General features: G+C 46.6%; 1 protein-coding gene across 1 annotated transcript in view; it reads right to left on the reverse strand.

Moving 5' to 3' along the window:
• Positions 1-871: 871 nt before the first annotated feature.
• Positions 872-14,039, reverse strand: part of LOC139054231 (eukaryotic translation initiation factor 2-alpha kinase 1-like) — a 92,426-nt gene continuing 79,258 nt past the window's right edge. The window contains exons 15-16 of the mRNA XM_070530936.1: positions 11,070-11,165; positions 872-1,127 (exon numbers count right to left, since the gene is read on the reverse strand). Coding sequence (XP_070387037.1) covers positions 975-1,127; positions 11,070-11,165 — 249 coding nt within the window. The 3' untranslated portion in view covers positions 872-974. The remainder of the gene's footprint in view (positions 1,128-11,069; positions 11,166-14,039) is intronic.

The raw sequence follows: 14,039 nt of genomic DNA on the forward strand, positions 1-14,039 counted from the left end.
CTTAGTTTCTTCAGTCATCCCCTTGCAAGCATAACATCTTACCAGTATCTCAGCCTCCAAATAACTAACACTCTGTCCTGGAGATTACATACAGAACATACAGCATCGAAAGCAAACTGGGTCACCTTTGAAGAAACTTTTTTCTTGCTCCATCATCACTAAAATCATTATTATGTACCACCTATGTGCGACCACACATGGAATATGCTTCATCTGTATGGGACTCTGGACAGGTCACACTAGCGCACGTACTGGAAACTGCAGAATTGGGCAGCTAATTTCATCTTGGCTAACTATGATCATTCAGCTAGTGTCAGCCAAATGAAAACATCTTTAAAGCTCATCCCACCAGCTACCCACCAAAAGCACACCCGCATTTGTCGGTTCCATAAGATTTGCTACCATAACTATAATCTTCACTCTCGATGGATTAAACCAGCACCCTTCATTTCTCATCACCGTAATCACCAACAAGAAGTCACAGTGCCCCATTGCAACACAGTAACATGCACACAATCATATTTTCCAAGAACTTGTAAAGAATGCAATTCCATACCTGCATTATTGACAAGCATCACCGATTCCATTCAAATTGTCCTTACAATGCTGATTACCTAATTACTGTTCTTGTGTTTTATCCATTCATTGATTTTAGTATCCTGTTTTGGTTCTCCACCTGATATTATTGTTCATCAATTGTTTTATTATGTTGTAAGAAAACTGTTAGCATTTTAAATCTTTTTCCTCGGTTGCTCTATATTCTTGTATAAAATGTGCTTTGTATTCTTTTTATTGTTGCGAATTGCCCTTCTCCTCTGCAATGTACTTTGCACCCTAAGGGTGGAATAAATAAACAAACATTCAACTCTACTGAAACAAAATCTAAAAATTATTTTATTATCAGGAAACTTTGGCACGTAATGTAAATGAACACATCAAATGATTATATCACAGGCATATTCCTAGCTGGCACTTTATGAAAACCGCAGAGAGTCACAGTTGTCTTGATGCCACTTCAGTTCCAAGCTCAGCTTCGACAATTCACTTTTCAAGAGAGACAACTCATTTGCCATGCAGGATATCTGTCTGTCTTTTTCTTTCAGCTCAGCTCTTAAGTCCTTGATGATCTGAAAAAAAAAGAAAAAAAAGAAGGATGAGGAAGGTGTGTAAGTGGGGGGGTCAAGTTCTCAGAATGATTAAAAAAATAATATGAAGGTTTGAACTTTATTTCAGGGTGCAGTGCTGTGAAGCTTGTTTCATGTGTAACGTATGGCAATGTACAGAGGCTTGCAAAACGAGTGCTACTTTTTAATTGTGCCAAACAAGAGGAAAATCTGTGTCCTGCAGACCGTCATTTGTTTATATACAGGGGCCTTCAAAGGTACAAATAATGCTAATTTTAATTAAAAATGTATTGGAATCTCAGTGCTGACACCCGTTGTTGCAACCGCACCTCTGGCACAAGTTGTTGCAAATGGGTCGCAAGCCCCAAGGGTAGCGTTGGCCTGGGGCACAACTGGAAGCATCCGAAGGTCCTGGCAAAGCATGAGTCGACTGCTAACAGAACAACTTGTTTATTCTAGCATCGCAAAAGAGCGGCCGGTCAGGTCGACCGAAGTGGAGAGACGGGAGAGCACGATGCTCGACAGAAGAAATCGGAGCCTCTCTCCTGGCGTCTGGGGGCAGCTGCTTTTATACTCTTGGAGTTGAGGGCAAGAGGGAACGTCACAGGACGAGGCCACGTGACAGCGAGGCACGGACACGCTGAGAGACATGTTGAGACGAGTGTAGTGACGCATCAGCCGGGCCGGCGCCGGTCAGACCTCCTCGCTTCACACTTGGGGAGCTCCTCTCCCCGGCTGCCGCGCTTTGACAAGCGTGGGCACACACGAAGACACGCGGCACTGAAACATGCCTGGACACGCTTGGCGGGGATGCGTTGCGGCAGCTCCGAACGGTCCAAAATGTCCGCCGTTTTGAACGAAGCGCCAGCGTCCGTTGAATCCGCGCCGCCTATACCGTGCGTCGTAGGCGAAACGTAACAGACCGCCCCGCTGGGGGAAGGAGATCCCGATGGTCAGGGGACTGCATCCGCTGTCTGGAGGGATGTCGCTCGATGATGCTCATAACCGAAGTCGGTCGTCCCTCGGCGTTCCTTGAGCGCAGCGTACCGAGAAGGCCTCGTTCTTACGTTCAGGTTCACACAGGACACTGCAAAGTGACTTCGGGAGAGTTGCCATTTTTGTTCTCGTTCCCAGCAAGCGTTAGAACTGCGCCGAAACTCAGCCGCTCAGTCAGCAAGCACGGCACAACCCTCACTAAGCCATGCCAGGCTCTTTCCCCTTTTATACTACTGCCTAGTTTTTTACAGTAGTCTAGCAGCACCCAGAACACGTCCACAAATTGGAAAATTGCACTAGAAAGCACGTTATCACTTTGAAACACTACACAAAAGCAATATGTTAAAAATCCTGCCTCAGGAAGAAAACATCAATAACAAACAATTTTGAGGCTGATTCCGACGTTAGGGGCTTCGACTTAAGCCATCGGCATTACCGTTGAGACTCCCCTTTTTGTAATGCACCTCAAAGGAATATTGTTGCAAAGCGAGACTCCAGCGCAGGAGGCAGCCATTTGTGAAAGAGATGGTCTGCAGCCATTGGAGAGGGCAGTGATCCGTTTCGAAGCATGCGAAGCGGAGATCGCAGCGAGCGACCGTACACCAGCTCAGCTGGCGAAAACCCCGTAGCCGCATGCGGCGCGGTCCTCAATGCAAACATCACCCCAGGCAGAAACAGCTCCCAGTCAGTTTGTTGTTCAAACCACAATGCTCTCAACACGCGTTTCATGACGGAGTGGAGCTTCTCAAGGGAATTCGACTGTGGGTGGTACACTGAGCTGTGCAACAGCTTTACCCCGCACCTTTCGAGAAAGGCTGTCGTCAAAGCGCTAGTAAACACTGTGCCCTGATCTGACTGGATTTCCGCAGGAAAACCAACTCGCGCAAATATGGACAGTAGTGCATTGACTATCTCAACTGAGCTGAGTTCTTTAAGCGGCACTGCTTCAGGGAACTTTGTCGCTGGGCAGATCACAGTCAAAATGTGTCTGTACCCCGTGGCTGTTACCGGCAGAGGTCCCACTGTATCAATAACGAGCCGTCTAAAAGGCTCCATAATGATAGGTACCAACTTCAACAGCGCCCTCGATTTGTTCCCTGGTTTGCCCACCCGCTGACAGGCGTCACATGTCCTCACAAAGTGGTCTGCGTCCCGAAAACACCCTGGCCAATAGTACTCTTGCAAGAGACGGTCCTTAGATTTCTTAACTCCTAGGTGTCCGGACCACGAACCCCCATGCGACAAGCGCAACAGATCCTGACGGTAGCACTGAGGCATGATCAGCTGATCGAACTCCACTCCCCTGCGGTCTAGATACTTCCGGTACAGGACCCCACCTCTTTCCACAAAGCGAGCATTTTTCTTGGCGATACCTTCCTTGACAATGCAGCGTATGTTTTCTAGGCTGCCATCCTTCTTTTGCTCGGCTATCAAAGCCGCCCGGCTGACTTTTAGCAACCTATTAAGTCCGTCTGACGTAGGCGCGATGAGCAAGTCTGCAGATAGCTCTTTTAACTTTGCCGCATCGGGCATTTCCTCTCCAGTATCTGGTGCCTTCAACGCTACAGGCTCAATTTTATTCAGTTTGGACGTGCTCTGAATATCAGCTTGCTGCGCCTCTGACCCTTTCTCATTGTTCGACAACGTCGGCCCCGCAACTACCGCCTTTGCAGCAAGCTCCCGAACCTTCGATCTGGTTAAGGCCTGAATGCTAGCCTCACCAAACAAAAGCCCCTTCTCGCGCAGGAGGTGATCGGACCTGTTCGAAAATAGGTACGGGTACGGGGGGGCAGCATAGATGACACTGCCGCCTCCGTCTCAAGCGCTCCGAAAGGTCCTTCAATAAGCACTTTTGCTACGGGCAGACACACGCTATGAGCTTCCACGGCTTGCTTGATCCATGCGCACTCGCCCGTGAACATATCGGGTTCTACGTAAGAGGGGTGAACTACATCCATCGTAGCTGCGGAATCGCGAAGCACTCGGCACTCTTTCCCGTTCACGAGGAGGTCTCGCATGTAAGGCTCCAAAAGCTTCATGTTCTCGTCAGTGTTGCATAATGACAAAAACACGACTTTTGTTTTTGTTTCCAGACACTGCGCCGAAAAGTGACCCGGCTTCTGGCACGTATAACACACGCGCACTTGCCTCGTCTCGAACCGCTTTCTGCGTTCGGCTTCGGCTGCCGCCGTCTCCTTACGTTCGGCCGGACTGCTTTCACTCGCATCCGCACTACGTGTGTCCCCCTTTGCTCTCATGGGCGTGAACTTAGGCCTCTCAAACTTGGAGCCAAATTCACCCTTTTGACCGTCCTTAGCTCCGCGAGCCCGACGCGTCACAAACTCTTCGGCTAGCTCAGCGGCTCTAGCCACCGTACTAACGTCTGGCCTATCCAAGACCCAGTACCGCACGTTCTCAGGTATCCGACTATAAAACTGTTCCAGCCCGAAACACTGCAGAACTTTTTCGGGGTCACCAAACGCTTTCTCTTCTTTGAGCCACTCCTGCATGTTTGACATAAGCCTGTACGCAAACTCTGTATATGACTCACTTTTGCCTTTCTCATTTTCCTGAAACTTCCGACGGAACGCCTCCGCTGACAGCCTGTACTTTCTTAGCAGACTCGATTTCACTTTGTCGAAATCCTCTGCCTCCTCTCTTTTCAAGCGAGCGACTACGTCGGCCGCCTCGCTGGGTAACAAAGTGAGCAAGCGCTGTGGCCACGTTTCCCGAGAGAACCCCTGCTTCTCGCACGTTCGCTCAAAGTTAACCAGGAACAAACCAATGTCCTCTCCAAGCTTAAACGGCCGCATCAGGTCAGTCATTTTGAACAATATTCGTTCTCCTGCACCGTGTGCCTGACTTCCATAACGAGCGCGTTCCATCTCTAACTCGAGACGCTTCATTTCCAAAGCGTGTTGACGGTCGCGCTCTCTTTCTTTCTCTTGTTGCTCTCGTTCTTTGTTCTTTAAGTTCGCGCTCCTGTCTTTTTGCCGTCTCCCTCTCCTCAATGGTCTCAAGGCATTCCGACAGCTCGTCATCCTCAGCTTCTAACTCAAGAATAGCCCTTAGCAGTTCTGGTTTTCTGAGTTTGAGACATCCAGACCCAACTCTCTTGCAAGCTCCAGCAATTTCGGTTTGCGCAACGACTTCAAATCCATGGCTGCTCTGAATGCTGCTTTCTCTACTGCCTACTATTGTCTTGCCGCAAACTAACCCAGCAGCAACGACAACCACAATTACCAGCTCTGTTTCTGACACTAACAAAAGCCTGGCAAAACTCGGAAGAAAGTCCCGCACTCACCAAACCTCGCAACCAAGAATTCAGCGCAGTCGTTCCGCCGCAGGCAACCAGTCATCACACAGGGCTCGTTGCACTGCTCCCGAATGGTCGTTGTGCTGCTCAGCATACAGTCAACCGCATATCTTCGCTGCTGGCCTCCGTTGTCGCGATCTCACCGCTGGCAACCAGCTGTTGCAATCTCAGCGCTGCCACCAGCTGTTGGAACCTCAGTGCTGACACTCGTTATTGCAGTCGCACCGCTGGCACGAGTTGTTGCAAATGGGTCGCAAGCCCCAAGGGTAGCGTTGGCCTGGCGGCCTGGGGCACAACTGGAAGCATCCGAAGGTCCCGGCAAAGCATGAGTCGACTACTAACAGAACAACTTGTTTATTCTAGCATCGCAAAAGAGCGGCCGGTCAGGTCGACTGAAGTGGAGAGACGGGAGAGCACGTTGCTCGACAGAAGAAATCGGAGCCTCTCTCCTGGCGTCCGGGGGCAGCTGCTTTTATACTCTCGGAGTTGAGGGCAAGAGGGAACGTCATGGGACGAGGCCACGTGACAGCGAGGCACGGACACGCTGAGAGACATGTTGAGACGAGTGTAGTGACACATCAGCCGGGCCGGCGCCGGTCAGACCTCCTTGCTTCACACTTGGGGAGCTCCTCTCCCCGGCTGCCGCGCTTTGACAAGCATGGGCACGCACACACACACACGCACACACGAAGACACACGGCACTGAAACATGCCTGGACGCGCTTGGCGGGGATGCGTTGCGGCAGCTCCGAACGGTCCAAAATGTCCGCCGCTTTGAACGAAGCCCCGGCGTCCGTTGCATCCGCGCCGGCTATACCGCGCGTCGTAGGCGAAACGTAACAAATGCTATGCTAACTATGCAAAATATGCTTGCACAGGCAGTTTCCACAAACAAGTAGAGTCATCAAATGCATAATTAACACACACTTAATTTTTTTTACATCACAAGTATGGTATACATTTATGTTTCAAACGTTAAGCAAATCATTGTTAAAGACTTTGCTTCATATGATTCTCCTGGAGCAGGTAGTTCTGTTCCGAGATATTCATTATCAAATTTAACACTCTGCCGGCTAGTCTTTCATTCAGGGGCGTAGATTTCAACATGTCAAACCTGACGATTACACTACTGCGTACGTGAGGGAAGGGAAAAAAGTTGGTTGTTTCCTGCACAGCCATAATGTGAGTAAAGGTCATGTGGTTAAACCTTCTCCCATGTGTTATGCTCTGCAGTGACATACATAGAAAGCATATGAGCCAGTGTTTTGTTCAGTAGCTGAAAGACAGCTTGCACCAAATCGGCTGTCAATGGAACAGCTGACTCAGTGACCAGAACAATGGGTGCACCATGTTGCAGAACTATGCACTGGTTGATGAACTAGGTCACGTCTTGAAATCTATGTCGAGTAACCAGCGGCAACAATAATCCATCTCCTGTGGAAAGATTTCTTTGGGAATGGACCAAAGATTTGCGCTTCACCTGTGTAGTCTCGTTTTTCTATGTTCATCCTTGTCTAAGCTGTTTCCTTACGCTAGTGCAATAAGATAGAACTTCAGTTAGCCCAATTCCAAGCTTTTAAAGAGCTACGTTTTAACTTGTTGAAATGGCATTGGAGGAGAGTCTGGAGGCCAGCCAGTTTAATGTGTGGTGTTTTGTGGGACTGACAATCACAGCATATATGTCACATATTGTTGGGTGAAGGAAAACAGCTGGGGCAACAAATAATTCTGACGCACCCTGACTAACATTCTAGCGAACCATAAGTTGGCTCATCACATGGCTCATCATGGCAAGCTTGCAAAATCTGTTGGCACAACACCAATGATACAAGCAGATACATTTCTGGGTCGCTTCCACAGCTTTTCTTGTAAAGGACATTGTTGCACATTCAGTACGATGACAAATGGCTTAACATGCCGGCATGCAAGATATACCAACATCAATGCAACATCAATAAGTGGTAACAACTTAGTTTGCATGATGGTGCTCAGCTGTCCTGATGGTGCTGACAAAAATAAACAGCAAGTTGTGCTCAGGGTCCAATCTTGTTGGAAGTGTTACCCGCCATGGTTGCTCAGTGGCTATGGTGTTAGGCTGCTGAGCACGAGGTCACGGGATCGAATCCCGGCCACGGCGGCCGCATTTCGATGGGGGCAAAATGCGAAAACACCCGTGTACTTAGATTTAGCTGCACGTTAAAGAACCCCAGGCGGTCGAAATTTCCGGAGTCCTCCACTACGGCGTGCCTCATAATCAGAAAGTGGTTTTGGCACGTAGAAACACCATAATTAATTAATTAATTAATTGTTGGAAGTGGTGCACATGACCATCAGCATTGTTGTGCTTCCTTCTGGGTCGGCAGACAACAGTAATGTTGTACTTCTGTGAGCACAGTCTGTAACAAGGTAGTCTTGTCCAAAGTATTCTTGAGTAGCAAGCCAACACAGGGGATGGAGATTGCCGACAGCCCAAAACATTCTGCTGTTAAGGCAGGGCTGAAAAGCGCTAATTGCCCAAACAACTCTTTTTTTGCCATGGGCTTGTTGGTCTCAGCCATGGCGAGACTGCGGCTAACATAAATAATTCATGCTGCCTCGCCACTTCACAACAACGGTGCTGCGGCCTACGTTATTGGTGCACATTTCTGTTTCTGTGGCGGCGTTTAAATGAGCCGAGTGAGCACTGCAGCAGCTTGTAGGTGATAGTGCAATTTGTTGAATGAGTGCCGTTGCTTGTCTACCCACAGAAAAGGTACATTGTCATGCGTAAGCCACATCAAAGGTCCAGCAATCTTATAGAGATACTTCGTCAAGGAGTTGTCTATGTGCACAGACCAAGGAAGCACTGGACAGGTCAGCCTTGTCTGTGGTTGGTGGGAAATTGTAGATGTAAACCAATTTGTCAGGGGCCAGTTAAATGCCAGGCTCTTGGAAAGGAGCACTTTTCAGGCTTGATAGAGAGCTCGCGTTTGTAAGATGTGTATAAAACATGATATATCGTGAACTCCCAAGCAAGTGCCCATTACCTGTGCAAGCACCCCCCTCCATTTTTCCAGATATAAAATTGGCACCAAGTACCGAGCAAGCAGCCCTCCCTTTTCACCCTGTTCACCGCTTCACACCTTCACTAGACTGCCTGCCTTGAGGATTTTATTAAGTGTCACCTATAAAATTTAAGAAAACATTGGAATTTAGTGAGGACAAGTGATTGAATGTTTAGCCGAACTTCTGCTGAGGCCCCGTAGTGGTGCCACCATAGCTGAGGATCTCTTTGTGCCTATGCTTTTGCAACCTTGAGATGCCATCCCACAGGACGTCCTGTGCTTTGTCGTGGAGGCATGGGCGGCTGTTTGTAACGTTCTGGGTCTAAGAAAGTTTGCCAGATTTCTTCACAAACAGTTTCATAACAAAGTTGTGGTACCAAGGCTGGAGTTACTTGGAGCATTTGGAGATCTTCCCAACTGGCAAGCCTTATGAGTCTCTGCAAGCAATTCATGCGCTCCAAAGGCACAGCAAGAGAGTCATGGGAGAAGGCAGCAAAAAGCTCCTGCGTAACTCCAACTGTCAAGAGCCCCAACATTTTATCCTCCTACAAAGAGGGATCTGTGCATTGGAAAAGGCAAGACATACCTTCCACAAATGTTGCTACACTTCCGTTTTGCTGCTGTATCTTTGCCTGAAGCAATACGGTGTACACTGTAGCTCCACCAGAAAATGTTACGTAGGCAAAGTATAGAGGCTAATTACGTAAATGTTGTATTTATAGTGGACAAGAGGAGAACATGCAGCTTGCCTACTTTGGCTTTTATAGTATATAGGTTGGAGTGCTTGCCACCCTGTGGTGTGGGAGCCCATTGTGCCGTTCAAGATAGTATGCTGACACAGACAACTGTGGAGCTTGAGGTGACGAGTGCGGCCATATTCAGTCATGTTCAGTTGTTCAGTCACACACGTGTCGTTCAGTCAGGTCTATCTCTATCAATAGATTGCTGCCACACCTACAAAACTTCCATTTCTATCTGTTCTATTTACTTTTACTGCCAAGCAATGAATAATGGGCACAATGCATTATGCTGGAAGCTACTCATTTTGTACCACAGCTATCGAACTCATTGTGTGAAGTATATAACAAGTTTTTACACCAAAGAGCAAGCAGGCCTGATGCAATGCAATTCATGTGTACTCTGATGTGGTGCCGATACCAGTTGTGACTTGGGAAACATGGGATGTTGCTATGTATATGGATATTGGAGGCCACACTGGCAGCAATATAGCTTGGACATGATGCCATAGATGTCATAGTGGAGTCCCACTTGAAGCTTCTATAATGCAGGCAGAAATTAACTGCAGGTAGTGGATTGGATTTTTCGTTCCGTTATAAGGACTCAAACATGGTGGCTGCAACAGCATTAATTCAAGCTATCTATTCAGCCATTTACCGTATTTACTCGAATCTAATGCACACTTTTTTTCCTATAAGATGGGTACAAAAATTGCGTGCGCATTAGAAATGAGTACGACCCTAAATCTATGGTACCATATCGCCATCGGCATTTCAAAATGGCTGCTTCGTACGCGATTCAAGCCTAGCTGCCGTAGCTTCCTTTATGTGCTGCAGTATGCGTGCTTAGGCAATGCTTCCTTTAGCTTAGGTTAATGCACCGTCCGTCTTCCTGTTTTCTGCGTTTGCTCTATCAGCATGGAAGTGTCGACTGCAAAGACATGCCGAGTTCATCACAATGCCGCAATTAAAAGGAAAGCGATCACGTGTGCGGCGACAGACAGTAATCGGACCGCATCATGGGCGTTCGGTGTTCTCGAAACTTGCGTGCGGGACTGGTGCAAACAGGAGAGATGTTCTACACCGGCGGCTGCTACTTATGGCACGGCCGCGCGGCCCCTATCTTGAAAGCGATCTGCGATGGAGACAAGAGCTTACACATCTAGGCGCACCGTGCTGTGTTCTCGTTGCTTAGTTCGCAGTGAAGTGAGAGGACACACAAAGGTCGATTCCCTCGCTCCTGCTACCGCACTTCTTTGCTCGAGCGTTTTGATAAAGAGTTTCCACGGTCATTGAGTGAGACGTGTTCATGTTTGCTTGTGCACACGTGACACCATGCTTGTTAATTTAGCAAGTAAGCGAATGTTTAGAAGATTATATGGCCGATAATACTACCATCCTTACTTTTCATATAGCTGTGTACTTATCTGCTATCGTAATCGACGCTTCACCTTTCGGGTGAAACTGTGACTTTTTTCATTTATCGCAACTTTAGTGCACTGGGAGTAACTCGATTAATAGTTTTTTCCAATTGAGAGAAAGTTGTATTTCTTCATGAAAGAATGAGGTGCATGGTACTGTAAAGGACTTCTTTTTTTTTTTGGTCACGGCAAACGGGTGCGCATTACAATCAAAAGTGTTTTTTTCTCTTTTTTTTTTTCGGTCACAAAAAATGGGTGCGCGTTACAATTGAGGGCGCGTTACAATTGAGTAAATACGGTATGTTATCTGCAATACAAACACTATGCATTTGAAAGTCATATCTAATTACATGAGCAATCAGTATTCAATTTAAATTAATATGTAGAATATTCAAACAGCCCTAAATATACAGTTCCAATCTGTGGCTCACCTTGTCTTTGGCAATGAATAGTGGCGAAATCAAGAGTTCTTTTGCACTTGGTCTTTCTTTAGGATCACTGTGGCACATTGCCGAAATGGCTATCGCCTGCAACACAATGACAGAAAGGTAACACAAAGCTTACACACTTTTTTTATAGACACGTTATGCAACTGTACACAATGCTCTTTCTTTTAAATATCACTATCAAAGGGGCCCCAAAAAACTATTTATTGAAGTTGAGAAATGCATTTGAAGTTAAACTAGACCATTTCAGAAATACTTTGCAGCAAAAACTACTTCAATGTGTTCAGGAGAAGCGGAGCTATTGACCATCAAAGATCACCTTTCATCCCCCTTACGGTGCTTCCGCTACATTCTTCAATGCCTTGCAATTCAAGAGCCATGGCGGAGCAGGGTGTGCCCACACTCCACTTACTGAACGTCACTGTGGCGCACAATTCGAATTTGATTTTGAATGTTCATGTGGACATCACTACTACCGATTTTGGTGCCTACAACGTCCCAAATGCAGTTGTCCTCAGCAAGCCACAGTGCGCTCAGCGAGCAGACTCGGCCCGGCACCCTGTGGCGGCCATGGTATCAATGCTATGTTGCAGGCCCTAGCTACATGCAACTGTAGTGCATATGCACAACATTTGCTTTGTGCAAGAATGGGCTGGAGTGCACTCTCACACTTATGTGCTTCAGTCTGGCCATGCTACATGCTGCCGACTGGCTTTGTCCTGCACGAGCTTGACCGACAGATAGTAGCCACACCCAACTTGCACAATTTGAAGCACCATCAATAGCTCAATATGAAACAATGTCTGCCAACGCATCTAGCCAGGAGCAGCCAGGAGTGTACATTCAGTCCGACTTAAAAAAAAAGTTTTAGGTTGGTTCGAGGCTAGCTGAGTGTTCAAAACTAATATAAATAAGTGAGGCCCAACAGCTACGGCACCAATAAGAAGAGTGGCGCAAGTTTAATTCCTGCGCCGGCAGCCGAGCATCAGCAGACAATAGTCGGCTTCTTTCAAAATATGTAATTCTTATTGAAATTCAAAAGCAAATTTTCGATTACTTTAGCATGTTCATTAAACTGCATCAATAAATACACACAGTAACAGCAGGAAGAACTGGACTGATTCAAACACCCTTCTTGACTGATGTCAGCTATCAGCTGATAGCAGCCATCTATGGGAACCTTGCATATGATGACATATGCAAGCTGCTGGCAGCTTCGAAGCGGGCAAGGAGAAGTTCTCGTTTGAAAACAAAGTGTTTGAGAAATATGTGACTTTGCACTCTGCTTGTGAGCTCCCCATCTGCGCATGACTGCAAAATTTGGCTGAGAAGTTCACAGAAGCGTATGCTATCCGAGGGCTGCATTTTTTCACCAAGCCTGAGGGGTGTCATAATTAAGGGTTCGACGAAAGTTCGTCTGGTCAGGCATGGAAATGAAGGAATTACGGTCACTGACCAAGTCTGACGAATAATCTGACGTTTCGGAACCGCGTACGGGTTCCTTGTTCACTGAGTTGGACAAGAAATCGTCGTCGAGCGGTGGTTCAGGACCCCTTTAATTACAACTTCATTTTCTTTCTGCTTGGTGCCATTGCCATAAAAATCACCAGGGTATGTTTCACTGTTAAGCATTTGGATTTGAAGTTATAATTCCAATTCCAAAACTTGCTAAACCTTTCATTGTCAGTGAACAATAATTAAGAAATGTTTTAAAGGTTTTAGTAGTACTAATGCTTCAACACAGGGATCCATCTTTACCAAGGTTTTGTCACCTTTTGCAAGCAAAACAGCAAGGGGAAGGGTGACATTATAATATACATGTAGTAATGAGGAGTAGCTGTCATGAACAGGCACTGGGTAGCGCTGCAATGGGAGTCTGAACAATTAAATAATGCTTCTTTGGACAGGTTAGAATGACTGGAAAGAATGCACATATCCACAGTCGGAAGTCCATTAATGAGAGTGGTAATGTGACCGTGCGTGCGCACATTGAGCCGCAAAAGAACTGTCACATGACAAGCACTTCTAGTTTCCTTCTTATTTTGCACGTCACATTAAACCAAAAAAAAAAATTCAAGGGCCTTACGAGCCAAAATCACCTTTTGAGCCAAAATAAATTTATGACATTAACCCTTTCAGGGTCAATGACGTAAATATACGGAGCCGGGAACGAGTCCAAAATGGACAATGACTTATATTTACGCCGCCGTCTGTAGGTTTAAAAGCATGCCATTTTCCTAACCTTTTCTTTCCTGGCATGTGCTGCCACTCTGTGGGAATACACGGAATTCTTTTCTCGTGTCTCCCTCTCTGGGTTTTTGTTGCATGGTTTGTTTTAGAGCTATTTGCTCCGGCGCATCTATATACTACCACTCGCACATTGGCACGCATGGGCGGGCGGCGCGGCGATTAGTTTGGGTTTGGTTCCACAGGCGGTTTCGGCTTTTTGCACTTGCAAAATTAATAGCTATCTCGTTACTAATTTCTCAGAGGGCCACCGCCTGTTACTTGCTCATTTATTGCTCACAGGGGTGCACATATGAAGGATGCCACCGTGCATGCGTTTCCTTTTCTTTTTTGGAGACTCTCTAAAGCTAATTGTCTATGGTTGGCGTTAAGATAAAGATTAGCAGGAGTTTGTCACACATTTTGCTTTTCGACGGGAGCACAACCATACAGTTTTCTTGAGTGCACTCACCTACGCAGTTTGATTATACTATGGACGCAAATATTAGTGTAAGAGCAAGAACATTTGAGACCTACGAAATATTCTCGTGCGCGCATTTTCTAAGCCTTCAACTATGTGTATAACAATGCATCAAATTTTTAATTATACGTTTATTTCCTTTTTTATTGTTGTTATTCATAAATTATCAATACATATATAGCAACGCAAAATATTTTTTTCTCACTTTACGGTCACCCTAGAAGAATTACAGTAAATACTTTTTCAAT

This window comes from Dermacentor albipictus, chromosome 1 (genome assembly GCF_038994185.2).
Source record: "Dermacentor albipictus isolate Rhodes 1998 colony chromosome 1, USDA_Dalb.pri_finalv2, whole genome shotgun sequence".
Classification (NCBI taxonomy): domain Eukaryota; kingdom Metazoa; phylum Arthropoda; class Arachnida; order Ixodida; family Ixodidae; genus Dermacentor; species Dermacentor albipictus.